Source organism: Diospyros lotus, chromosome 8 (assembly GCF_014633365.1).
Source record: "Diospyros lotus cultivar Yz01 chromosome 8, ASM1463336v1, whole genome shotgun sequence".
NCBI lineage: Eukaryota > Viridiplantae > Streptophyta > Magnoliopsida > Ericales > Ebenaceae > Diospyros > Diospyros lotus.
This window is the reverse complement of record NC_068345.1, coordinates 35643509-35669061: the sequence shown is the minus strand read 5'-3', so window position 1 is coordinate 35669061 and position 25553 is coordinate 35643509. Positions and strand designations below refer to the sequence as shown.

Below are 25553 nucleotides of genomic sequence, written 5' to 3'. Positions count from 1 at the left end.
AAGAGACAAACATGTAAAGGAGTAGAAACAAACATTAAAAGAAGACTAGACAGTTTGTCGCAACCTTGCCAACAATGAATGGCTCTCTTAATGTCAGAAAACCAAAATAAGAACTAGTATTGTTAGAGAAAACACTTGAATTGTAGCATGTGTCAAATCTCTTGCTAAGAGGCGTGATGACACTTCTTGAAGATAGTTGGAGGCCTCCCATTGTGCAAGGGATCCAGCAACTCTATCTCCGTGATACAACTTAGCTTGGATTTGATCCCATTCCCTCACAGTTTTGCACTAACTGAAGGGAACCTGGTACTTCTCAACCTCAGATCTAGATGCCCAATATTGTATATATAGGTATTTCCATTATGAATGTTTAAATATTTGAAGAGAAATCCTTTGGGCTCCTTAATTTATGTCTTTTAATATACCTTCTTAATTTCTAGATGTCTTTTGGAGTTTTTAGTTAATGCATAACTTGTCTAGTTAATGTATGTATTAATTTATGTCTTTTAAGTGGTCGAGCCTATTGGATTTCCAGCTCATTAATTTTAATCGCTTAATTTAAATCATTGTCCAACACTTAATACATAGATTGATATATTGATATGTGTGTGTGTGTGTATATATATCTTTTCTTAATCCATTTAGTTTTCTTTGTTAGATAGATTTTAGTGATTAATGAAATAATTGATGACATTTCAAATTTGAGAATATGGTAGTTTAGTAGGTCAAATCAATAAGAAATAATTTATTGCTCAAGAAGAAGAAAGAAAAACCTATGATAAGACACATGCCATGAACAATGTGTTAGTGACCACCTTATATATATATATATATATATATATTATGTAGGTTTTTCCTGAAATGGACCTCTGTTGTCAATTTTATCTTTTTTCTGTTCTAGATTTTCTTAATTGCTTACCCATGCTTGAACATGTCATAGGGAATTACTAGTTTCTATTCGTTTCAACGAACCGGGATGGCAATGGTCAGGGTGCTTCTTTCCAGATCATCTAGGTGATACTCAGATGAAAATGCGGAATTATGTTTCTGGTGCCGTAAATATGATTCGTGTGGAAGTGCAAAATGCTGATGTTTCCATTCAAGATGAAAAAATTGTTGGAAGCCTCCATGGAAATTCAGGGACGAACTTGATTTTGTTGTCGGATGATGAAACAGGTTTTATGCCTTATAGAATCGATAACTTTTCAAAGGAGGTATGTATATGTTTAATGACTTGTCTCAATGTTATAATACCATGCTGTCTTCGGATACATTTTATTGAATAGGCATGATTTGGGGCCTCATTTTTTTCATGTATCATTTTGTTTCTTTCTTGAAGCTTTTAAGACTAGGCAAATGGTATTTAGGGTATGCCTTTTTCATGTTTACCCTTTTATAAAGGTGTTGCGTTGTTTTTATAACTGTAATACACTTATGTTGCATATTTTTGAGCTTAGACATGTCCATTTCAACTTTGTAGTCAACATTTGGAACCGTCAGCCTCTACTATTAAAATTTTTGCTAAATATAATTGAATTGGCATATTCAACTCTGCTTATTCTATTTCTTTGAACTGCATTCGTAGTTTTATTTCCATGTTAGGAATGCTTCTCACCTATTCAAAGAGTTTGAGGTTTCCCTTTGTTTGGACTAGCTGTCCCTAACAAAGAACAGATTGACCTTTTGTTGAAGTTCTTAAGATCTCATCTATCTTAAAAATGAACTGTTATTTTTTCAATTTTCATTTCTTTAATTGTAGGTTCTAGCTTGTATCTTAATAGGGAACTATTGTGTTAAATACTAATGGCTCTGTTTATATGATTCCTGTAACATTTTACAACACTATTCTTTGCCACATTGCAGAGACTACGAGTTTATCAACAAAAGTGTGAAACTTTTGAAACAATTATCCAGTCTTACACCTCATGCCCGTATGCTTGGGACGAACCTTGCTATCCACACCGCCTCACTGTTGAGGTGTGCCTTTCGTTTGCAATCTTAGGACAATTAGGTGGTCTAACATTTTTACCCGCTAATTTACATTCAAACTTTGGCAGGTGCCTGGAGAGCATATTTTGGGATCATATATTATTGATGATGTGAAAGAGTATCCACCTGTATACCTGCCTTCAACTTCTGAGGTATATGGTTTTCATTTTCATCCATGCTTATTCTTTGTACATGCATTATATCACAGAAGAAATGATTGTACGTATGTGTCCAGCACAAGAAATGGCTGTATATAATTCTTCCATTTCTTCATAATGTGTTCTGTTTCTTGAATGGTATGAATGTGAATTGATTCTGCATCTTTTCTGAACGAGTTAAATGGTTGATTTTTTCTAGTCGTTAGGTTGGCTTTTATTTAACAAACTATTGCATTTCCTAACTGACTCTGGAAATAGTTTCAGTAATATTGAGTGGTGGGATCAATTTTTGTCATATATCTGGTAGGTGTAGGTTAATGAAAACACTGATTATCCTGTTCCCATGGCATTATGCATGCATCAAGTTGTGGACTCACCCTTAATAATTAAGTTTAAGCATTATGTTTTTCTAAGTTAATGTTGTGGCATGGATGAATTGTATTTTGATGACTGTCTTGTGAAAGACCTCCCAGCTTTCAGTGATTTGAATTTCTCACTGTTGATGTGAAGAAATGGAAGAATTAGAAATAGAGTTTGATGCAAATTGTGGATATACAAGAGTCTGATGAAGCTTTGTTGTTTATATGCTTTATGGTTTTCCTTTTGTTTGCAAAGTTTTCTAGTATTATGGTTATTATTGAATTTCTCAATGATCTCCATGGAACATGCGTACTTATAGCTGTTAGCTGGCCTTAGTTTGACTCTGGTATGTTTCTGTCTGTCTCCTGACTTGATATGTTCTCAGAAGCCTCAAAGAAGCATGGTTGTCTCTGTCCATGCTGAAGGAGCAATAAAGGTGCCCTCCTTATACTTCGATTTAGCCAACATTTGTGAATCTTTTCCCTGGAGTTTAATTCTCTTCTAATGTGCAGGTTCTCAGCATAATTGATTCAAGTTACCACGTCTTAAATGATGCAAAGAATCTGCGTTTCACCCAGATCAAAGAAAAAAGAAAACACAATCAGAAACAGGAAACTTCTTTTGATTTCACAGAAAACATTTCTGTTGCTATTCCATTTATTGGGGTCTCGTTAATAAATTCTCATCCACAGGTTTGTTAAAGAGTGGTTTTGCCACAGATGCTATTAATCCTTTTAACTATGTCTGACTGCCTCTTCTTTTTTTTAGGAATTGCTTTTTGCATGTGCAAGGAATATAATGATAGATCTGTCACAGAGTCTAGATCAACAGAAGTTATCCTTCCAAATTTTATCTTTGCAAATTGATAATCAGTTGTCTAGTACACCATACCCCGTGATCCTATCCTTTGATTGTGAATACAGAATTCACATGGCTGGCCAAACATCAAGTAGAGATGATAACACAAAGATCAAAAGTGAAAGTTTGACACAAATTACTTCTGAGAATCCATCTGAGCCTGTCCTCTGCTTAACTGCAGCAAAGTGGAGAAATAGAGAAGCCTCGCTGGTTTCATTTGAATATATAAGCTTAAGGTGTCTTTCTGGCTGAAGTTTGACTTAAATGTTTGATGAGCACCTTCAGGAGTTGATATATTCTGATTTTTATTTGCAGACTGACAGATTTCCATCTTGAGCTTGAGCAAGAAATCATACTAGGTTTATTTGATTTCTTCAGATCCATATCTTCAAGGCCCCAGGTCGACGTTCTGAGTAATATAGGCTCTGCATTGCATCCTCTTACCTCTGATCTGGGTTCCATCAAGGAGTCCCCTGCACTGGACGGGGCTCATAAGCATGTTCAGACATCCCATTCAACAAGTAAAACTGAAGTTGTTGAAAACTGCAGAACAGGCCCTTTGCCACCTTCAGTAGTTCCTATTGGAGCTCCTTGGCAGCAGATTTACCTTTTAGCCAGAAGACAGAAGAAAATATATGTTGAAATGTTTGATTTGGCACCAATTAGGTTTAGTTTAAGGTGACTTAACAGTTCATTGTGTCCCAATGCTTAGATCTAGTAATTTCCGTTACTAACATGACCAATGTGTATTTTTCAGCTTTTCCAGTACCCCTTGGATGCTTAGAAACCGGGTTCTCGCATCAGGAGAATCTCTTATCCATGTAAGTGGTTGAGACTTTTAGATTGTACCAAATTATAATGGATGAGAGTGACAAAATAATTGCAAAATTTCATCTATGTGTCAAGAGCTTAAATAAACCTCACTTCAGAAGTACACTTTATGGCCCTACTTTGCTTGGGCTAGGCTTTTCCTTGGGGCTATCCTACTAACATCATCTCAAGATGTTAAGTAATTAGGCCTCACCTTTGCATTTTCCTGCAAAATGTGCTTCTTAGGTGTACTTCACTTGCTCGATGTCTTCAATTTAGTCTTTACTTCTATCTTCTTCCATAAGGGACACAATTGCCTTGGACCTCCTCGTCTGCATTATTGTGGGTAAGATAAAATTTGCATGATCACCTGTACCAAATTAGTTAACTCTTAATACTCTCTGCATTCTGAATGTCCATGTAGTCCCTTCTTGTCGAAATCTATACTGGCTGGGCTCTATTGCCCATGTATGTTTTAACTTGTTCGTTCCTCCCTCCTACCTTTTTGCATTCTCTAAGAAATAAAACATAAATAAGTAAAATAAAAAGTAAAAAGAAATGAAGAAGAAAGAAACTGTGAACAAGCATATGTTAGAACACGAGTCGTTCTAGTACATGAAATGGGAACATCATACATGATGTCCTTTAGAATGTAATGCTAGAGTAGGCTTGTACAAGCACACTATTAGAATTTAAGGTACTTCCACATTTGAGAAATTTTGTTAATTAAATAATTATTTAAAATAGTCATAATAATAGAGTTACTCCTTTTATTTTATTCTGATTGTCACACAGAAAATTTCTAAAAGGTCATGGGAAAAGTTTCGCAGTCATTTTGAACTATTTTTCTTGTAACTATTCTCTTTCTTTTTTATTTTTTCTTTAATCATTTATTTCTTTCCTTTCTTTCAGTTTTTTTTTTTTAAATTCTTTTTCGGTTTCTTTTGGTGGAAATTTTGCTTGAAACATACTGAAGCTGGCATTATCCCTCCTGTGATATTTCGGTGGTGAACTTTTAGGCAATCTTGAGAAACATGTGTGTTTTCAAGATTTCTGAGTGTTTCATTTCATGCACCAGCTGCAGTCACATACTGGCAAACATGAACATACTGGAAAACATGAATTGTGCAGAAAGAAATCAACCAAAAAATATGTACAAATGCTGAAGTAGCAATATTTCAAGGATCATGATGTTATCTGCAGCTATGGAAAAATACCTGCAGGACTGAATTTTTTAGGATTTGAGTGTTTTTGAGATGGAAGGCTAGTGTTTGTGTATTTAAGGAGATAAAAGGAATCTTGATTTTCTGAGCAACAGGTTCTAGGTTTATCATTACTAATGCTTTAAAAGGCTTCTGATTTTCTGAGATTACTTTCTGTAATTCTCTGGAGCATTCATTTGTGGATTTAGTGTTTGTTTAAAGGCAATGAAATTGGATCTATTAGGCCTTCACATCATGGTTGTTTTCATCATCAGATGAAGAAAAAAGTAGAAGAAGAATCAAGAAACCTTTCTTATAAATTCTTGGCTTTACCATCATAATAAAGCCCTACCCGTGGAGTTGCCTAGGATGAAAAATAAATTTTTGATTGCATTGCTGTTTTCTTAATCCTTCATTGGAACTCCCTCATGAAGTTCATTAGTTTTTCTTCATTCTCTCTCTCTCTCTCTCTCTCTCTCTCTCTCTCTCTCTCTCCCCAAGTACTGTTGGAATTGTTTCGTAAGTGTGCGCGCGTGCAAATGTGCACGTCTGTGAGGTATTAGTTTGCTTTTAGCAATAATGAACGAAGCTTTCCAGCATATTTTATGATATTGAATGCATTGTCCCTTACTTGTGACTGCCTAGACCCATCATGTGAGAATCTAGGCACCAGTTCTCCTGCCAAACTTAAAACTCCTCACCATTGTACAAATGATATTCTTTGCAGTACCCCCCTTAATACCTTTCCCGTTGTGTCTGCACAATTTTGCCACAAAAACTCACTATAATCAACCCTTAGATTTAGTATAGTGTTGTGTTGAGTCCTCTAGTTCCTCCCCAGAAGTCTCTTTCTGACTGCAACTTTAGACTTTGCAACATGCAGAAGTGCAAAGTGCTATGAATTGATTATTTGAACCAGGGATATTAAATGGAAATGCTATATGCAATCAAAATCTATTTGTGGATTTTGTAGTAGTTTTATTTGTCCTGTTCATATTTCCACAGGCAGTTTCTTCATTTTCTGTCATTTTTAACCCTTAATTACCTTGGGCTTTCTATTTCTTTTATTCATAGCTTTTCTCTTCTAGTTTCCTGATATATTTCTTGTGGATTCCTGAAACGGTAATTAACCACAGAGAGGCCTTATGGCTCTGGCTGATGTTGAGGGAGCACAAATTTACCTCAAACAGTTGACCCTTGCACACCATATGGCTAGCTGGGAGTCCATTAAGGAGATCATTTTCAGGCATTACACTCGCCAACTTCTTCATGAGACATATAAGGTAAACTAAAGCAAGACTCCTTGTATGGTTCAAACTTTATACTAGTTTTTCATGGTTTTGAATTACATTATTCATGAAAATACAGGTTGTATGGTAGTTTATACAAGTTAATGCTATGGAGAATTTTAAGATGCTAGGAAGCTGTCACCAGTCATTATTGTCACCAATTAGATGCTTGGAATTTCAGTGGAGGCATTATTGTTTTTACAAGTTTAATTGGTTCACAATTCTCCTGCCATCTCATGTCAACTCTCAATGCTATATATTTGTACTTGTTAAGTTTTACTCAGAATGCTCTAAACTTATTCCCAGGTCAATAACTTCATTATTTATTCAAATATTTAGTTTTTTCATTCATAAAAATAAATAGAAATCCAGAGGATATTCACTGGCTACTAAAAATTTTGTTAAGTTTATTATGCTTATTTGTTTATTCAGTTTATCTGCTGAAAGAAAAGTTCTCAATTTCTTTAGTTTATTTCTTGTAAGCTTTATGTCCATTCGTTTCCCTTGGTGTTGAGTTCCATATGCTTAAATCTGTTTTATGATGATTTTTGCTATTAGAAAGTTGCATCTTGAGGATCTCCTTTTCTCTTTTGTTGTAATTTTCCTGATTTGAGTTTGTGTCACCAAGTTAGTTGCAACAGTTTTGTTGAATTGTTAACAACAATTTCATTTAAAATCTTAAATTGTTAGATAAAAGGTTAACTTTATCTTTTGTCCTATCATTTTTACTCTTTACACGTCTCCTCACATGTGGTCAGGCTTCACTGCATAAGTGGTCCAAACATATGCAACAATTTAAATATTGGGTCAACAATGAGTTTTGAATTGAGGACGTTTGTCTATTTTATACTGTGTTAACTTGTTAATGACCATCTCATTTAAATGCTTAAACTATTAGATAGAGGGTTAACTTTATCTTTTGTATTATCATTTTTACTCTCAACGAGTTCAAGTAGCAATTAAATATTTGCATGCTCTTTTAATGTCTGCAGGTGTTTGGTTCTGCGGGTGTAATTGGTAACCCAATGGGATTCGTGAGGAGCATGGGCCTTGGTATCAGAGATTTTTTGTCAGTTCCTGCTAGGAGTGTTATTCAGGTATACTCATGTTGTAGTAATTCATGCTCCCTTTATGTTAGAACATTGAATTTAGGAGATTGTTTGTGTAGAGCCCGGCCGGACTTATTACAGGGATGGCACAAGGAACAACCAGTCTTCTAAGTAATACAGTATATGCCATAAGCAATGCAGCCACTCAATTTACTAGGGCAGCCCACAAGGTATTGTCATCTAATGACATCTTCCTAATTCGTTGGTTCAAGTTTATGTGCTTGATCTTAAGAGGATTTTCAATTTGTAGGGTATTGTGGCTTTTACATTTGATGATCAAGCTGTTGCAGGAATGGAAAAGCAACAGAAGGGTACATCCTCGCATGGCAAGGGCGTGATAAATGAATTCTTAGTGGTATATTTCATTCATATTCAATAGTTGTGGAATATTAATCTATTAAACCTGTGGTTCTTGAATATTTATCTCTTTGAAAGTTGCATCGAATATTTGAGCACTTAAGAAATATTGGAGATTTCACACGTGTGAATTACCATCTTCATTTGACACAAAAGATTAGCAACTGACTGCCTATGCCTAACAATTTTTACCTAAATCTAGAACTTTTATATTTGTTATTAGACCACAAAACAGAAATCACTAGGTCTAAAGGAAATTTATGCTTCAAAATAATGCATCTTCATATGGGCCGTAATCAGTCTAGTGGTTTTGCCCCATCATTCCAAGCAATAGAAGAATCCAAAACCTCTTTGACTAATTGCTGGCCAAGGAACACCCTGACTGGTCTTACAAGTGCTAATGGGAGTTTCGAGCCTCTGGCCAGCTAAAGGTCTCTTGTTGCATAAATAGGTCATTGGGTCTATCTGATCCTAGTTCCATGACCACTTGAGGTTGTAGCTTAGCTGTTGGCGAAAGCTAGATACATCATCATGCTAGTCCAAGGGTGATGGTCTGTAATAGTAATAAAGGATGGTGAGGGTCGAGTCGCTGTAAAATAAACCCTGACAAGGTGCCCTTAAGTCCATACCCTTTTTGCCAAGCAAAAAACAAAATCCTAGTTAGATGTACATTTGCAGTGCCAATTTTTACCTCATAGATTATGATTCACTATTAGCATGTTTGAGATAGCCTTGCATATTGATCAATTATCTTAAAACAGAGCAGATACACTTCTCGTTGATTGGCAGAAGTTCAATTATACTGAATTTCCCTGAAATTGGTTGTCTGCTTCAAATTTGTCTCTCCTGTTCCATTTCAGGGACTCACTGGCCTGCTCCAATCACCAATTAAAGAAGCTGAGAAACACGGTCTGGTGGGAGTCCTCTCAGGTATAGCTATCTGAGGAAACAGTAGGAATTTTTTTCAAACCATTGTTGCATCTGTTCAAGGGCATTAAAGTGAAACTCCGGAGTGTTGTACTCTGATTGTCTCAATGTGTGAAACTGTTAATCTTGCCCCCCTCCCTTCCCTGCAGGCGTAGCCCTTGGAGTAACAGGGCTTGTAGCCAGACCAGCAGCTAGTATCCTTGAGGTTACTGGAAAAACTGCACAAAGTATTAGAAACAGAAGCAAGCTGCACCATCCCCAACGCTTGAGGGTCCGGCTCCCTAGGCCTCTAAGTAGGGAACTTCCTCTAAGGACTTACTCCTGGGATGAAGCAGTTGGAACATCCATACTTTCAGAGGCTGACAATGGAAAACTGAAAGATGAGCTGTTAATTATGTGTAAGGCACTCAAACAAGGTGGCAAATTCGTAATCATCACAGAGAGACTTGTCCTAATTGTAGCTTGCTCCAGCTTAGTGGATTTGGGTAAACCAGAATTTAGAGGTGTTCCTGCTGATCCCGAGTGGGTAATAGAGGCAGAGATTGGAATGGATAGTATAATCCATGTTGATACATATGGAGGAGTTGTACACATTGTTGGTAGCAGTTCGGATCAGTTATTGAGACAGAACCAGTACCAACTCAAAAGAGGCGGTGGTGGGATGAGGGGCAAACGGTGGAACAATCCTTCCATGCCGCTCCCACTATACCAGACTAACTTGGAATTCAATTGCGAAGAAGAGGCTGAGGAATTGTTACAAGTTCTGTTGTCTGCAATAGAAAAGGGGAAGGAACGCGGCTGGGGCTGCATCAATATTGTGCATCAAAGTAATCTAAAATAGAGCAGGAAAGTGGGTTGCCATGCAATGAGGGGACAAACAGAGCTGGTTTTGTTTAGGGCTCGGCAGTTGTGTCCTCGCCGCCAACACTAGTTCATCTTTTATACAATTTCCCTTTTTCCCCCACTCCCTTTTGTCCCATTTATTTTTCTCTTTGCCAGGTTATTGTATAGATACACATTTTTAATTTTAAGTGCTGTATAGAATCTGTACATTTTGCTCACACTTGGATTCCTATGTGTCATGTAAGTAAATTCATCCATACGAGCTGAAGAATCTGAACTGTGAACATTCAGCTAGAGAGGAATGAGGACTGAGGAAGGAGACTGGTAATGACCGTAGGGAGGAAAGGCAAGACGACACTGCTGAGAATTTTACATTGTTTGATCCAAAACCAGTTGAAAAGATCTTGAGCTTTCTGAATGCCATTAAGGAAAACAGAGAGGGTGGCCAATTTGTTTTATTTTAGTTTCAGTTATGAATAACTAGCTAGTTGGTATATTGATTTTATTTGTAATGCACTATTCATTCAAAGAGAAATAGCTGACTAATTTCTGAAAATACCTTAATTAATGGATGAATTGTCTTGTTGAGGAGCTCCTCTCTGGTGTTCTTTTGTTCGGAATGTCTGAAGTTAGCAGTCGGAGGATTAATGGTACTATCCATCTCCATAAACTCCTTTTGAGGATTCTTTCAGCCTTTTTTTGTATTACCAATTCTACCCATCATTATAAAAACTGATGACTTGGGTGCACAAGAATTTTCTCTTTTTCGATTTGTGCATATTCCTCTGCTTAATTTTTTTCAAGGTGATCGCTTCACAATTTGTGCATATTCCTTTGCTTTTATTTAGTTAAAGTTTACTACTCATTGAATGGTTCAGATTCGGTTGATTAGTTGTAAATTTAATTAATTTAATTGTCTTGCAAGAAAATCATACTATATTTGGAAGATGGAAAAAAATTCATCTAGGATTGAATTAATCCTTAAGGAAGTAATTATTTCATGTGTTGTTGAAAAAAATACGTCCATTCTGACGGGAGTATACGAATTTAACAAAATTTTGTGGAATTTATTTTTAATTTTTAAATTTTATCTTTGGAATGAAAGAAAAAAATGTGAAATTTCCATTCTAAGAATTTAATTTCATGGAATTAAACATAATTAAATCAAATTTCACTGAAATAAATAGAATTTGCAAATGAATTAGGGAAACTTAAACAAACAATTTGGTTGATAAAATACTCACAACATTTATATTTATGTTTATGTTTTAAGTTTAAGGAGTAAGAGCAAATAGAATTTTAATTATAGATTTATTTTAAATAAATATAAGTTTGTAATATTTATTTAAATTTTATATTTTAATTTCAAAAATATAGAAATCTAAATAGGGGTGAGATAATAGATGGAAAGGTATCTATTATCTAATCTAAGGATAATAATACAATTTTACTTTATTTAAAAAGCGTATGGGAGAGAATGACAAATAACAAAAAAAAGATAACATATAAAAGGGAGTAATGTAACTTCACTTTATTTAAATAAAAAATAAAAGAAAATGGCACCATAAAGTAAAAATGTGACAAATACACCCTTCACTTTAATACCTAATAAAAAAAATTATTAAAAAATCTCCAAATACTAAAAATAAATCACCTAGACTATCAATAAAAATTATCCAAATCCAATGGGATCGAGGGGGATTATAAATTTGGTGTACTGAATGAAGCAAAGGGCAGATACAGAAGCATTGGACTGCATGATTCTACCAGGAGGAATGGAAAGCATAAGAAAAAACAAAATACAATTAGTGAGCCCCCTTCGCTAGTTAATCTGTTACTGATCATCTCTTCTTGTGTTGTAGCTGTTCTCTCAAATGGCGAATCTTAGCATCAACTCTAGCAGAAAACCCAACATGAGTTGCCTTCTTGGAGTTGTTCTGTTCCCTCAACCACATTTCGTTTTCTGTTATGTCTTTCCTGCAGTATTTCATTTCTTGGATCAAGTGATCATCCAATGGATAGAACGACCGCTGGATGACGATGTGAATGAAGTATGGCAGAAGAGAAGTAACTACCACAAGCAATGTGACAGCCCAATACATTGGAGCTGGCCCTATAGCTTCCATGAGGATATGAAATGCGGTGCCTGAGTACCCGGGAGGGAGTGCTCCATAAAAGAACAAGAATATGTACCAGCATAAGATGCTTCCCCAGATCAACAAATGCTGGATCCAAGTGAAGTGGCTGAGGATGAGTGCAATCTGGCAGTTGACAGTCCAGATTACGCATGTATATGCAATGGCGCCCATATGTGAAAGATCGGCTACTTGCCCTAGATCTTCGAAGGCTGCTGGGGAAAGTGCATAGATGTTTATGGTGAAGATGGCTAGAGAAGACACCGCACCGTTCAGTATCCATCCCAATATCCTCTCCCAGCTGAAATATATGTTCTTTTGTCCCTGCCGATAAAGTGCTGGAAACTTTCCATGGACAAAGGAGAAGAGATCTCAATTACTCGAAGAAGCAAAGAGCAAGTTGTTGCAGAATAGATTAGAATTAGGGGCCAGCCCTTCTCTTTACCTGGAGGCAGACATCTGCTGGAACATCCTGCTCAAGGACACCCAGTGCAATAACAGGCAAGGAAGTCAAGACGACATTGAACATTACCATGAACCAATCGTCATATAGAACATCCCCTGAGAAAGCTGTGTACACTTCGTAATAGAACAGAGTTAAGCCAAAAACTATGTTCTTGTACATGAAGTATAGGATCTGCAAGAATTAATAGAGTGAAGAAGCCAAGTTTGAGCTTCAGATCCAAAGCAGCATACTGTAGCATTTCTTTTGATGAAAGTAGAAGGAAATAAGTTTCACCATCTTGGAAATTCTCTTGTAACACCAATGCCCATGAACTATAAGTAGCCGCTCCAAGAAGCAAAATTCAGGCAATGAAAAGTCACTTGCCATGACTGCCTGCAAGTGCCATAATATCCATTAATACACAGTTTCAAAGCAATTCAGCATTCAAGGACCATTTTTTTTTTTTATTTCCCGTTATGAGCTGTAATAACTAGTGAGTTAGAATTCATATATATAGTTGTTTATGAGCCATTGCACTTGTACCTTATGGAAAAGAAACTGATATAAGCAAACTTTGAGCTAACCTGCATTCCTTCCATCCCGCTGATTCCAACTCCAATATCAGCTTCCTGAATCATGCCAATGTCATTTGCACCATCACCAATTGCCAAGGTTGTCTTCCCAGTGAATTCCTTTACCAATCGAGTAATCTGAAAAAAAGAGTTTTACATGACATACCCAGTTTGGAACATGAATAAAACTATAGAAACTGGATCGGAGGTGATCAACGAAAATCATATGCTTCCAGTTCATTTTATATATCCATTTTCTTGAAAATGAAATATATATTCACCATACAGTTCTGAATCTTACAAGTCATGAGAAATTCATTCAAATATTTATTAATGAATCTGAAGTTGCATGCTTTTCCTTACCAATGCTTTCTGCTTTGGAGACACACGGCAACATATTACAGAAGAGCAACTAACCGCCAGCCGCAAGAACTCATCCTTCACATCAGTTCTCAAAGCAATTTCAAGTGCTTTCCCATCTATCACCAAAGCCAACGGGGCATCCTTGTTGCTTTTATCACGAGTTTCTCGATAACATTTTTCAATTTGATCAAGAATATCATTTTCCAGAGCCTGAAAAGCTAGAAAACATAGCTCCAGTCAGAAATGTAGATTAAAGAAAAAGAATCTGACAATGGATGGTCACATGCTAAAATATGACAAGCGAAAATAGAGTGGTATCTTAATGTTTCAGACTTTCTTTTCCTTTCCATTATTTTATAAATGCAGGTAGACAGATAATCAGCCTTGTAGCTAAGAAAGAGATTTCACCTCCACTGAATTGCGTGATTCAGCTTCTTTCCTCGTGCTCAGGTGAATTTGTCTCATATCATGCCGAAGCAAACTGCAAGCAAATCTGACAGAAAATGACAGAAGAATGAAATGGTTCAGACATTGGCAAAATGTATTGAAGTCTCAATGATCTTCAAAACAATTACTTTTCTCACCCAACATTAATTGCAGTCTCCTTCTTGTCACCAGTGAGCAACCATATCTTTAGGCCCGCTTGCGAAAGTTTATCTATGCATTCAGGAACCTGTATCAATGTTGACAAAACAGGATCATCATTCAAAATTTCATGCTTCAAATGAATTATCAAGATATCTGACACTTCTTGCTCTGGTAACCTGTGAATTTCAAATTTGGTTTTGGCATAAACTTATCCAGATATCTTATCCTTGATTAAAATAATTAATTACTTGAGGAGAAACTAAAACAGCCACTAGGAAGTGTTTTCAAGCTTTGACATGGAAAATTCTCTGTGATCATCTCAAGGATTTCAAAACAGTCACACGATTATGCAGAGTGGCAAAGAAAAACCTGACCCCCTTTTGTAGCTTGTCTTCAACTGCTACAGCTCCTGCTAAAATCAAATCTTTTTCAATCATTTCAGAGGCATTCTCTATTAGTTCTTCTCTTTGAGGACCCATAGTGGCCTTAGCTTCAGTAAATATTTTGTTCCATTTTTCATACTCAGCTGTGTCAATTATTCGATATGCAAATGCCATAGTGCGCAGCCCATCTTCTGCATAACTAGAAAGATGTAAACTCGTTGCTTGTTGGTGTGTTCTGCCATTCTCTGCAAGCCTATCAAAAATAATGCTGGGAATCCATATAAACAGAAGCACATTAGGTTTTCAAAGAAATTTGAATTCATAAAACAAAGAATACAATAGAGTGGGTTCTGAATTTAACTGATGAGATATTTTCACATACTTGTCAGCACCTTTGCAGAGGAGAAAGATCCGACCATCTTCATTGCTTACTATCACAGACATCCTTTTCCTAGAGCTACAGAACTCCAGTAGATGTAGAAGTTTATATTCTCTGAAAGTAGTCTCCAACAATTAAATAAATAACTATCAGAACTTGGAAAAAAAAACAAATTAAGAAGGAAATGACTAGCAAACATAAAACGCACAATCTAGTCTCACCTCTCCACCTCTATTGCAGAAGAAGGATCTAGCTCTTTCACAACCATTATAGATTGGGTTCTTCCACAAAATTGGAACCCAAACTCTTGTGCAGCAACCAAAAAGGCAACTTCCTCGGGAGACTCTGCCTCATACTTGAATTTACCAGCTTCATTTTCTTCAGCAGGAATGCCCGTGTGACATAAAGTCATAACTCTGAAGAACATTATCATGTCTGTGACATTGGAGCTACCAATCCACAATTTGTCCATGAGCCTATCATCTCTGAAGTTGAAACCCTTAATAACAATTCCTTCCCCTGAAGTGGAAATTCTGGATTTTTCTTTACCAAAATTATCCACACCTTGTTCAGCATCACGAATGGCCTTTTCTGTGCTAGCATCAGCTAAGGAGAATTCTAACATTTCAAAGCTTTGGCTGGTGGGATCTGATCCATCTAAGCCAAATCTATATCTCTCAATGTCAATGTTCATTTGTTTAGAAGCTGCAAGATCAACTTCATTGACATCACCCCCGTATGATATCCCTGCAATTGAGCATTTTCTGAACTCCATTTGATTACAAGTCAAGGTTCCTGTTTTGTCAGACAAAATCATTTCCACCTGACCAAGTTCCTCATTTAAATTTGACGTCCTGGCTTTAACTGTTTTGTATGTTTTTTCATTGTGCAGCTCTACATCCCTGTTAATAAGTAGAGCTTGTAGAACTTTGACGAGTTCAATGGATACGTATAAAGAAATGGGGATTAGGTATCCATACAATATGAGGGCCCTAATAAATTGCAAGAAACCTGAGAAAACAAGGTCTGAAGGATTGAAGAACGAATTGTCTTCTTGTAATTGAACATACCACCACTTTAACTTTTCGGAGCCTGTAACTACTGCGGATCCAATGGAGCTGATTAATGAAATCACCAGCAGCATAGAGAATAGAATATAAATTATGCGATCCATTCTTCTCTCTATCCGGCTACGTTTAGATGGTGACGCAGTGGAATTTCTTATCACTTTGGTATCTGGACCGGTAAAGATTACCACACCATAGGCATAATTAGTGTTTTGAAGTTTTGAGTCTCTTAGAAGCACTTGGGATGAGCATAGAGGGTATGACTGGCTCTTGAATGTTAAACTCCCAACAAAGGTGTAAAGGTTTGGATTTGGATCCTCACAATTTATGGTGGCTCTGAAGTCAGAGAACTTGGCATCCTCGTTCAGATTCAGTGTGGCTTCTAGGCATCTTTTGACTTTCAAATTGGTTTCTCCATCAAGGTTCATGGTTTCTACATAACAAAGGCCATCCTCAAAGCTAGAAGATAAGAGTACAAGGTCACTTGCAAAATATTCATTCTTGCTAACCTTGACAACATCTCCCACGGAAAGAGACTTCCATGCTTTCTCTACAAATAAACCATTTCCTACGTGAACCTTCATTGTCCTAGAGTTAACATCCAGATCCTGCAGATCAGAGGTAAATGACATATATCAAGTACATGCAGAAACATAAGCTCAAAGCTGCTTGTCAAAGAACTCCTTTGTTCTACAAATATAATCAACGAGCTCTGTAATTGGTACAAGTAATCAACATATATAGAGAAAACGTAATGAACAAATACCAGTTTGGAGCAACAGAAAACCACAAATAACTTTAGAACTATTAATGAACAGAGAGAAACTTGGAAGTGGATGGAGAATTGAAATGATATTTCAAGAAGGAAAAGAGCAACGTATAATTCCCACCTGCAAAAATCTATGCCAATCCTCCACAGCCTCCCTGATCATGCTGATCCCCACGACGATTACCAATGGAGCAACCAAACTTATCTTGGAAACAGGAGCAAGGGAAGCGATGGACAGCACCGCAGCCAGAAGAAAGTAAAGATTTGCAACTCTGCGGAACTGCTCGAAAAGTGCTTTCGGTAGAAAAGTCAGGAGATTGTACTTCGTAGTTGATACATAATTATCTGAGTACTTGAATGGCTTGATCCTGTGTTTTTGGGGTTCATTACAGAATACCACCCGAGAAAACCCAGGCTGGCCAAGGCGCTGCTCAACTGGTGCAGGACCACCAGCAGCAGGATTTGGCCGGAAGCATGAAAAGGAGTACAGTTCGCTCCATTTTATCTTTGCCTTTGCTGTCCTTGGCATTTCTTCGAACAGTTGAATTGCTCTTGTGGCAGCAGCTGAAGTTCAAGAGTTTATTCTCACCACTCATCACAAAATCCTAGGTACAGTCTCTTAATTCTAGTTAACTGGAGGCCAAAGCCACTGATATTTCAAGAAGCAAATGAAGACGTCCGTCTGCTCCGCATAGTTTAGTGCCACAGCCGTCCCTTGAAGACGGCTGGCCCTTTGTTTGGTCTTGTAATTCTTTAATCATTAAAAATGTCGAGGTTTGGGCGTCCCTTGGAGGGCGATTGTGCCGTACGTGGCGCATAAACAATAACAAGATGCCGGTTCTTCCACTCCAGATGGAATCCCATTCTTTGGTTGGTTTTCTGTCTCTTTCTTTAGCCATTACCAATCCCGAGCTTTGGAGGTTTCCTCCTGGATGAAGCAGGCCGCCTGCCTTTGTTGCTGCATAAGCAACAGCTTTCTTCATTCATTCACAACTGTCAATGATAATTGGGGGGAAGAGTGAAGACAGTATTGAGTATTTTGAATAAATTAAAATTCGGCTTCCAAGCTCCAACCATATTCATTCATTAAGCTTTAAAAATCAAAATAAGAAGATTCTTCTATGAATTTAGGTAACATTTGGCTGGATGGAATTGGAGCTATTGAAATGAGAAGTGTACTCTGGATTTCATCCAAATGGCCCTCAAATGGATATTATGTAGATTATATTTTTACTCTCAGCTTCTTTTTGAAATTGCACATTGTCACATATACAAGTCCTATTCTACACCTCTCCATCAACGGACTACCATCGTGTTCTGCCATCCACCTCCATCTCTAGCGATCAAGTTCACAGTCATCACCAGAGAACACCGACAACCACCCACCCCATTCCTCTACTGCTGGAGAACATCGAAAACCACCATGACCACCCATCTCCTCTGTCACAGATATGGGCAAAACCACTGCAAACCACCCCTCTCTTATGCCACCAGATCCATCGAGACCCACACCCTCTCTTCCGCTATCGAGAACCACCGTGATCATTTATCTTTTCTGTTACAGATCTGGCTAAAACCATCATGAACCACTTGACTTCTCTGATCTCCTTGGAAACCATTGCTACCCACCTCTCCCTCTCATTGTCCGTCACGACTATCCATCTCTAACGCATATTTGGCCAAAACCATCATGAACCACCCTCTCATTCATTATCAGAATCACTATAACCCACCCACTCTCTCTCTCTCTCTCTCTCTCACAGCTAGAAACCACCATGACCCACCCCCACCTCCTTTTTCGCCACTAAAAACCACCACAACCACCCGTCTCCTCCGGCACAAATCCAGCCAGAACCACTCTGATCCATCCCCCCCTCTCTTCTGCCACTAAAAAACACCACAACCCATCCGTTTCCTCCCAAACATATCTAAATTTTTATTCAATTGTATTAATAATTATCAAAATATTTTGAATTAAATTACATTCATTATATTTTTCACGTTACATGAAATTTATCCATGAATACTAAACAGGAGAATCTTTTTTCCAAACACTTTCTTTCCTCGTTCTCGCATCCAAACCTTGATCTCGGACCCTGTCTTGCTCTCTAGAATTGTTTTCCGATTAGATTACATGGGAAATTGATCAACCTGTTCTTCTCACAATTTGACCGCACCTTGATTACCTACACGACCGAGTCTTCTCCAAGCTGTAATCTACCTTGGATCGACGTTCTAATCGGCAGAGATTGCTGGGAATGCATGAAAAATCGAGATGGCCTCAGAATCGCCACCAAATTGCCTTGGAGGCCGCCGCTCACGAGAGAAAAAAGATCCCAATTTTAATTCTATCATTTTTTTTATTTTTTATTCACAAAGACTAATTTATTTCTCTGTAAAAGAAAAAAAACTAAAATATATATTTTAACCCTATAATTATTAAGAGTAATATTAGGGGTCATGTCACATCCTTATTAATGAGTAATTAGACAGAGAAAATAATAACATATAGTCTTAGCACTATTTTTTTTATTTAAATATTTAAATTTTTTATTATTTCAAAAATATTTTTAAATTTAAAATTTCGAGTCAATTAGATTCTTAAACTTTTTTGTTATTTCAATTATACGCCTAAACTATACAATTTCAAGTCAATTACACACATCAATAAATTTATTAAAAATAATAAATTTAGAAATATAATTAAAACAATAAAAAATTTAGAAATACAATTTACTAAAAATTGTATAGTTAAGAGATACCTTTAAAACAACAAAAAAATTTGAGTGTTTAAATAGAAAATGGCCAAAAAAAAAAACTTCAAAAATTATGAATTATTTAATACTTTTGGATTAATTGGACAATTTATATAATTTTATCCATTTGACCAATTCACAAAACCAACGATTTTAATCAATTGTGCTCATAGGAATATAAATTATAGAAATACAATTTAAATTTAATTGATCATACCAACAATATTAATATTTTAAATAGTTAAGTATTACTGTATTAATGATAGTAAATATTAGTGTCGACGTTTGATTTCGGCCGACCGTGATTCGTTTTGGGCCGCGGTGAGTCAATCCAAAAAAAAATACCGAGAAGGAAGGAAGAAAACCCCCCCCAAAGTTCCAAGCGTGTACACCAGAATCTTTTACGTGGTTCGGCCAGAACGATACCTAATCCACGGCCGCCATCTGATTATTCTCCCAGAGTGGCGGTATCTGATTATTCTCTTCTCTCCTTCCTCCTTGCTCCTCATGGCCCCCTTTATTTCCATTTTTCTTGAGGGACTTTTACAATCTAGATAATATATAAAAATACAGTGTTTGTATAATGGGGGACAAATAGTTCTTACCGCCTTCGCAAGACTGGGAGTGGGATCCTCATTACGAGGGGCATGGGCTGTTACTGATAAAGTGATCGGACCCTACCTCTGACTTCTCAGCAGCTTTGCCGCTCATGCGAGCTGGAGGTTTTAGGCGAGCGACCTGGATGGTCCAGCGATCTGGAGGATATTTCAGGAGCTCGTTAGTCGATTGCTCCGAGCTCGTTGGAGGATTACCGGGAGCTCGCCATACGCTCGCTTTACGAGTTCCGGATCTTTGATGGAGGCTGGACCTTCCTTGACGAGGTCGTCCGGGCCTTCTTGGCCTTGGGTGATTGGGCCGGTCTATTGGACCGAGTCTGGCCCATGCGGGGTGATGCGGGAAATACATATAACATAAGCCCCCCAGTTCGTGGCACGATCTTCGTGCTGGGAACTGACGCGTGCCAGCTGTTCTTCCATCCCTCCAACTTCTGTCCAATCACCTTAAGTCTCGTCGTTCCACGCAGCACGCTTTGTCGGCAGCGCATTTAATGCGCGCCCCCTCCCCATTTCTACGCATGATTAAACTCGTGGGACCCACAAGCTGTTGTGCGGCCGCTGGATGCCGAGCATGTGATAAGTCGTCATTCGATCCGACGGTTGGGATGGATCAGGCCGTCAGTATAAATAGTGGGGAGTGTCCACCCGCTTCTTCTTTCACGCTATTTTGAAACTCCCTCAAACCTTTGCCTCCCTGCTTTCTTGTTTTTTCTCTCTCGAGGCCTCCGTTATCGCCGTGCTTTCAGACGTCTGCCATTCTCGTCCGGTGCTTGGTACGAGTCCCCATTCAGTCGTCAAGCGCAGCTTTTAGGTAAGTTTGTCGTGACTTTCTTCTTCTTCTTGTGAGGCCGTCCACCGTTGGTTAGCCGTCGGTGGTTTCTCTGGCTTCGCCGATCGATGTCGTTCTCATTTTTGGAGAAACGGCACGATTCGGTTTGTCGTTTGCTGGGCCTTTGGGTCCAATGACCTTAGGATTAGCTTTTCATGGAACACCGGGCTTGCGGCTGCAGCCCCTCCGCCCTAGGCGGTACCCCTTTTGCGAAGCGCTCGGCCTGGAAGACCTAGGGGACGTTTTAGGGTTTTTCTTCTAGTTTCTTGAGGTCTGGTTCGCGACTTGCGACCTGACTGTTCTCTCTTTTCCTTTGTAGATGTCCGACCAACACCGTGGAAATTCAGGTCAAAAGCGCTGCAATTATATCGTAGGAGAAAACGACACTTCGAGCTCCGAAGATTGTCTCATTATGGAGGGCCAAAATCTTGGGGGTGCGAGCTCGGGGTGTAGGGAGGTCGCCGTCCCGACCTCTCGGGAAACCGAGCTGAAGGTTCAAGATCAGATCGCTGCTGATCTTGCGGTCTTCAAGAGATTCTCGTCCAAGGCCAAGCTCCACGAGGTGATGACTTGTGCTCAGGAGTTTCGTCTCCCCAGGACCTGCCGAGTATACATCCCTGCATCGAGCTCCCATGCAGCCTACCCGCCAGCCAATTTCGTAGCTATTAGCCCCCAACACCTCGAGTCTGGCTTTAGGTTCCCAATAGCCCCGTACCTTATCGCCCTCTTGAACGACGTCAAGCTCGCCCCCTTCCAACTAACACCGAATTCGTATGCCCAACTTACTTCTTTGGCCGTTTTATTCCTTATAAACAAACTTCCTCTCCCTTTCCCAAAACTGATAAGATTTTTATTTTCTTTCAAAAACGCCAAGGACGGGCTGTATTACCTGGCGGCCCGTCCTTCTCCGTACAAGGCCGCCCTTCCTCAGGGTAAAGCAAAGGGGAAGTCCAACGTGGGCGATTACAAGTCCAGTTGGTTCTTCGTGTCTTGCCCTTCCCTTTCTCTACTTAGGAATTGTAGCTTCGCACTGACCCCTGGTAAGAGAAGATGAGCTCTCACGAATCTTTCCTTTGTTCCGAGAGTGCTTGTTTTAACTTGCTCATGTTTTGATGCAGATTTTGGGGGGAAGAAACCGATTTTATCGGCCGAGGAGACTGATATCCTTGGCAAACTTGTGGCTGCGGAGTCGAGCTCGGAGATTCTTGAACTTTCGGACGAGCTACTTCGCGAATACGAGCTCGCCCCTCCTCTTGGCACCGAGACTGTCGAGGGAGATCATTTCAGGGACTTGGGTGCGGAGGTTCTCTCTTCCGGCTTACAGCTCGCTGAGACGAACAGTTCAAGAGGGGAAGCCGACCAAGACAATAATATGGTTGATCTCGAGCTCCTCCAACCGAAGCGTCATAGGGCGAGGTCGAGCAATACGTCTTCCATAACCCCGAGCTATAGCTCGCGGGATGGCAGGTCGGAGCAGCCGCAGCCGCAGTCACGCCCCCAGCAGCAGCAAACCCAGCAGTCGCGGGGGGGGGCAGCAGGAGCAGCGGCAAAGAACACTGCCCCGTCAGCCCCAACAATCAAAGCAAGCTCATCTGCAGTTGGGGCATCGGCCACCTGCCTCCCGAGACCATGGTTCGAGTGGAGCCCGTGGGAAGGAGGTTGCGGTGGAGGTTCGAGACGCTCCTGCTGCCAGCTCGAAACGGAGATCGGATCAGCTGCAACAGGGGGAGGATATCAGGGCCAAACGGGTCAGGGTCCGTGAGAAGGAGCTGGCCGTGGAGGCCCTGCCAGGAGGGGTCTTTGTTGGTCCCCTCCTGGATTCCGTGCCCGATTTCCTGGGTCCGAACTCTAAGCCCCTTGACGACCCGAAGTTAAAGGGAATCCCCCTTTGTGATTTTGTCGCCCGTCACAGCCTGGTGGTAAGTAGGAATTCTTCGTACCTTGGTTTCTTAACCTACCCCCTTTTTTTTTTTTTTTTTTTTTTTTTTTTAATGAGCTAACATTTCTTCTTTTGCAGACTTCTCTTGCTGCCGTGAAGCTCCGAGCTCAGTACAAAGATTTTGAGGAGCAGCTTCAGTCGGTGAGCATGTCCCGTCAGGCCGAAATCGCGAAGCTTGAGGACGAGAAGAACGCCCAAAAGGCCGAAATAACGAAGCTCTCGGACGAGAAGAAAGATCTCGAGGTCGAGCTTCTTGCCACTCAAAAGGAGGTGGAGGGTTGCTTGACGCGTCTGAGGATGGAGATCCAGAAGAATAAAGATCTCGACGAGGAGCTTCGCAGATCGAAGAACATGTGGGAGCAAGCCAACTCCGGGCTCACCGGCGAGCTAAATGGAGCGAAGGCGGAGTTGCGGAGGGCTGAGGAGCGACTCAAATCAACCGAGGCCGAGCTTAGGGCAGCGAAGGAGGAGCGGACACGGGCGGATGATCGTGCCGTCCGATGCGAGGAGCTTGCCAAGAGGACCATTGACGATATAAGGGCGGAGGTCGGAGAGCGGATGGACGCGGCTCGTAGGGAGACCAGATCCGACACCTGCTCGGCATTTCTGTACACCCTTTGGGTGAACCATCCTGAGATGGATTTCTCCTTTTTCGGTGCGCAGGCTGTCGAGGAGGTGGCTCGGTATGCTGCCGAGGCCGCGGAAGATGCTGATGATGCCAATACCCTTGACTCGTTTTTGGTCGCAGCGCAAGCTCCTCAAGTCGGGGCCGAGCTATCCGGGGTCGCCGCGGCTCAGCCTGGTGAGACTGCCAAGGAGCCTCCTGTGGAGGTTGCCGAGGTTTTCCCAGCCGGGATTGTCGAGGTCGATCTCCAGCCGACCATACCTACTGAAGCTCGCCCTGTCGAGGTTGATTCTGCAGAACCAAACGCCCCTCTTAGCTAGGATTCCCACATGTATTTTTTTTTTTTTTATTTTTTTGTAATGTGACCTTCATCTCATAATAAAAAGTTGGCATTTTGTGCACGTTGCCTCAGATTTCTTCGCGAATTCAAGTTATCTCTGATGACGATTCTTGAATCATGACTTGAAAGTAACTTCTTCACGGTATAACTTGAAATTTCTTCAACAAAGCTCCCGTATTTTTGAAAGGTCCACTGATAAGGAACTTTTGAATATGTAACTTGATAATAAACTGTTCGAAAATAGGTCCAGGTAGATCCGGAGTTTTATCAGCTCGTAGACTAACGCTCTTTAACCAGCTCGTTGATGATAGTTGTAATAATCAGCGCGAACACTCATACCTAGGCAATTTCCAGGAAACCCCGTTCGGCATATTTTGACGAAATAACGAGAGCCTTCCCGAGATATATGTAAAGTCGGACGGCCTTGTGATCTTGTCTAACATGCGGTGGCTGAGAAGCTCGTTATAGGGCGTGTGCCTGATAGGTCGCGAATGCTTTATTTTTAGCCAAGTTAAGACGGACCTCAGCTGATAGGGTCCAATACGCAAAGTTTGCTAGGGTATGAGCTTATGCCATGGCCTCGGCCGGCATGTTGAGGCTTTAATAAGTTTTCAATAAATTGGGAGCGAACACTCAGGTAGGTCGCAGACCATGGCTTTAAGCCAAGATAGGAGGACCCCAGCTAGTGCAAGCGCAGCCTGTAGCACCAAGTTATATGTTCAGGCGGGTCATAGAGTGACCCCAGCTAACACACCATGGCTTGTTATTTCGTTTGACTTGTACGGCCGGGATATGTGTCCAGGTAGGTCGCGTTACGTCCTCAGCTGACACCCAGTGGCTTCTACAAGTTTTATTTGAACTGAGAGGGAACACCCAGGTAGGTCGCAGACCATGGCTTTAAGCCAAGATAAAAGGACCTCGGCTAGCAAACCCAAGCTCGGGGTTACTCGTGGAAGTGGTTGCTCAGTAGGTTCCGAACCATGACATAAAGTTAAGATGACTGGTTCTCAGCTCGCAAACCACGACCTGATGGAGGGACCGAGGTAAATGCTCGGTTAAGCCGTTGACCGTAGCGCCGTGGCTAGGTTATTTAGGCATCAGCTCGCAAACCATGGCTTCTCGACCCCTCGTTACGGGGGCATTCAATCGAATACCAATAAGAATAAAGTGTAATGAAAGTTCATAAATTCTGACCAGAATCATGAAAGTCATTCGTAATGAAAAAGACGGAGCATAGGCAAGAACGATTACATTTATCTGAAGTAAGGACGAAGATGTTCTGCGTTCCAAGCTCGTGGGAGAGGGAGACCGTCCATGTTTGCCAGATGATATGCTCCGTTATTCAAATTTTCTTTGATGATAAATGGACCTTCCCAGTTAGGCCCTAAGGTGCCATCGCTTGCCGCCCGTGCTCCTGGTAGTACTAGGCGTAGTACCGGATCTCCGACGTTGTAACGTCGGATTCGGACCTTCCTGTTATAGTATCGTGCCACTCTTTGTTGATAAATTGCGATCCTCACGCGAGCTACATCTCTTGATTCCTCGAGCAGGTCCAGATTAGCCGCCAGTAGCTCGTTATTGCGATCTGAGCTGAAGGTGGCCCTTCGGTGGCTGGCCACTTTATTCTCAGCGGGGATCATAGCCTCCGACCCATACGCCATTGAGAATGGGGTTTCTCCAGTGCTGCTTCGGGCTGTTGTTCGATAGGTCCATAGCACTGTTTGCAGTTCATCCACCCAGGCCCCCTTTCTAGCCTCAAGCTTTGTCTTCAGGGTCTGCTTGATTATTTTGTTGACTGCTTCGACCTGCCCATTGGCCTGGGGGTGATCAACGGCGGTGAAACT

The 25553-nt window shown here is 40.1% G+C and overlaps 2 protein-coding genes across 12 annotated transcripts in view; one reads left to right on the top strand and one right to left on the bottom strand.

Annotated features, from left to right (window-relative positions):
• Positions 1-10496, top strand: part of LOC127808127 (uncharacterized) — a 146683-nt gene extending 136187 nt beyond the window's left edge. For 6 of the 8 annotated variants that reach the window (XM_052346513.1, XM_052346516.1, XM_052346514.1 and 3 more), the window contains 14 exons: positions 941-1214; positions 1864-1977; positions 2058-2141; positions 2893-2943; positions 3020-3199; positions 3276-3601; positions 3681-4043; positions 4123-4186; positions 6514-6660; positions 7659-7763; positions 7835-7945; positions 8026-8130; positions 8993-9062; positions 9209-10496. In XM_052346513.1, the coding sequence (XP_052202473.1) occupies positions 941-1214; positions 1864-1977; positions 2058-2141; positions 2893-2943; positions 3020-3199; positions 3276-3601; positions 3681-4043; positions 4123-4186; positions 6514-6660; positions 7659-7763; positions 7835-7945; positions 8026-8130; positions 8993-9062; positions 9209-9900 (2686 nt within the window). In that variant the 3' untranslated portion in view covers positions 9901-10496. Of the gene's footprint in view, positions 1-940; positions 1215-1863; positions 1978-2057; positions 2142-2892; positions 2944-3019; positions 3200-3275; positions 3602-3680; positions 4044-4122; positions 4187-6513; positions 6661-7658; positions 7764-7834; positions 7946-8025; positions 8131-8992; positions 9063-9208 lie in introns of those variants that run through there. The other 2 variants (XR_008024873.1, XM_052346520.1) reach the window with 2 other exon arrangements.
• A 922-nt stretch (positions 10497-11418) lies between these two features.
• On the bottom strand, positions 11419-18937 carry LOC127808933 (probable phospholipid-transporting ATPase 5). Of its 4 annotated transcripts, none has more exons than XM_052347670.1 (12): positions 16725-18937; positions 14989-16442; positions 14771-14881; positions 14380-14656; positions 14002-14090; positions 13826-13910; positions 13418-13627; positions 13067-13192; positions 12777-12875; positions 12483-12674; positions 11978-12382; positions 11419-11879 (listed from the first exon to the last, which is right to left on the bottom strand). In XM_052347670.1, exons 1-12 carry the CDS (start codon positions 17130-17132, stop codon positions 11799-11801), a joined length of 3537 nt encoding a protein of 1178 aa, XP_052203630.1. In that variant the 5' UTR covers positions 17133-18937; the 3' UTR covers positions 11419-11798. The 4 variants fall into 4 exon arrangements, with proteins under 4 accessions (XP_052203630.1, XP_052203629.1, XP_052203631.1 ...); XM_052347669.1 differs by having other exon boundaries at positions 11419-12382; positions 16725-17596; positions 18781-18937; XM_052347671.1 differs by having other exon boundaries at positions 11419-12382; positions 14989-16267; positions 16344-16442; positions 16725-16872.
• Positions 18938-25553: the final 6616 nt, after the last annotated feature.

Coding starts and splice junctions, on each gene's coding strand:
- LOC127808933 (XM_052347667.1), bottom strand. CDS start 17,132: ATGCCAAGGACAGCAAAGGCAAAGATAAAATGGAGCGAACTGTACTCC. Junction 13,628..13,825: donor AATCACGCAATTCAGTGGAG/GTGAAATCTCTT, acceptor CTAGCTTTTCAG/GCTCTGGAAAATGATATTCT. Junction 12,876..13,066: donor GCGGGATGGAAGGAATGCAG/GTTAGCTCAAAG, acceptor TGGCACTTGCAG/GCAGTCATGGCAAGTGACTT.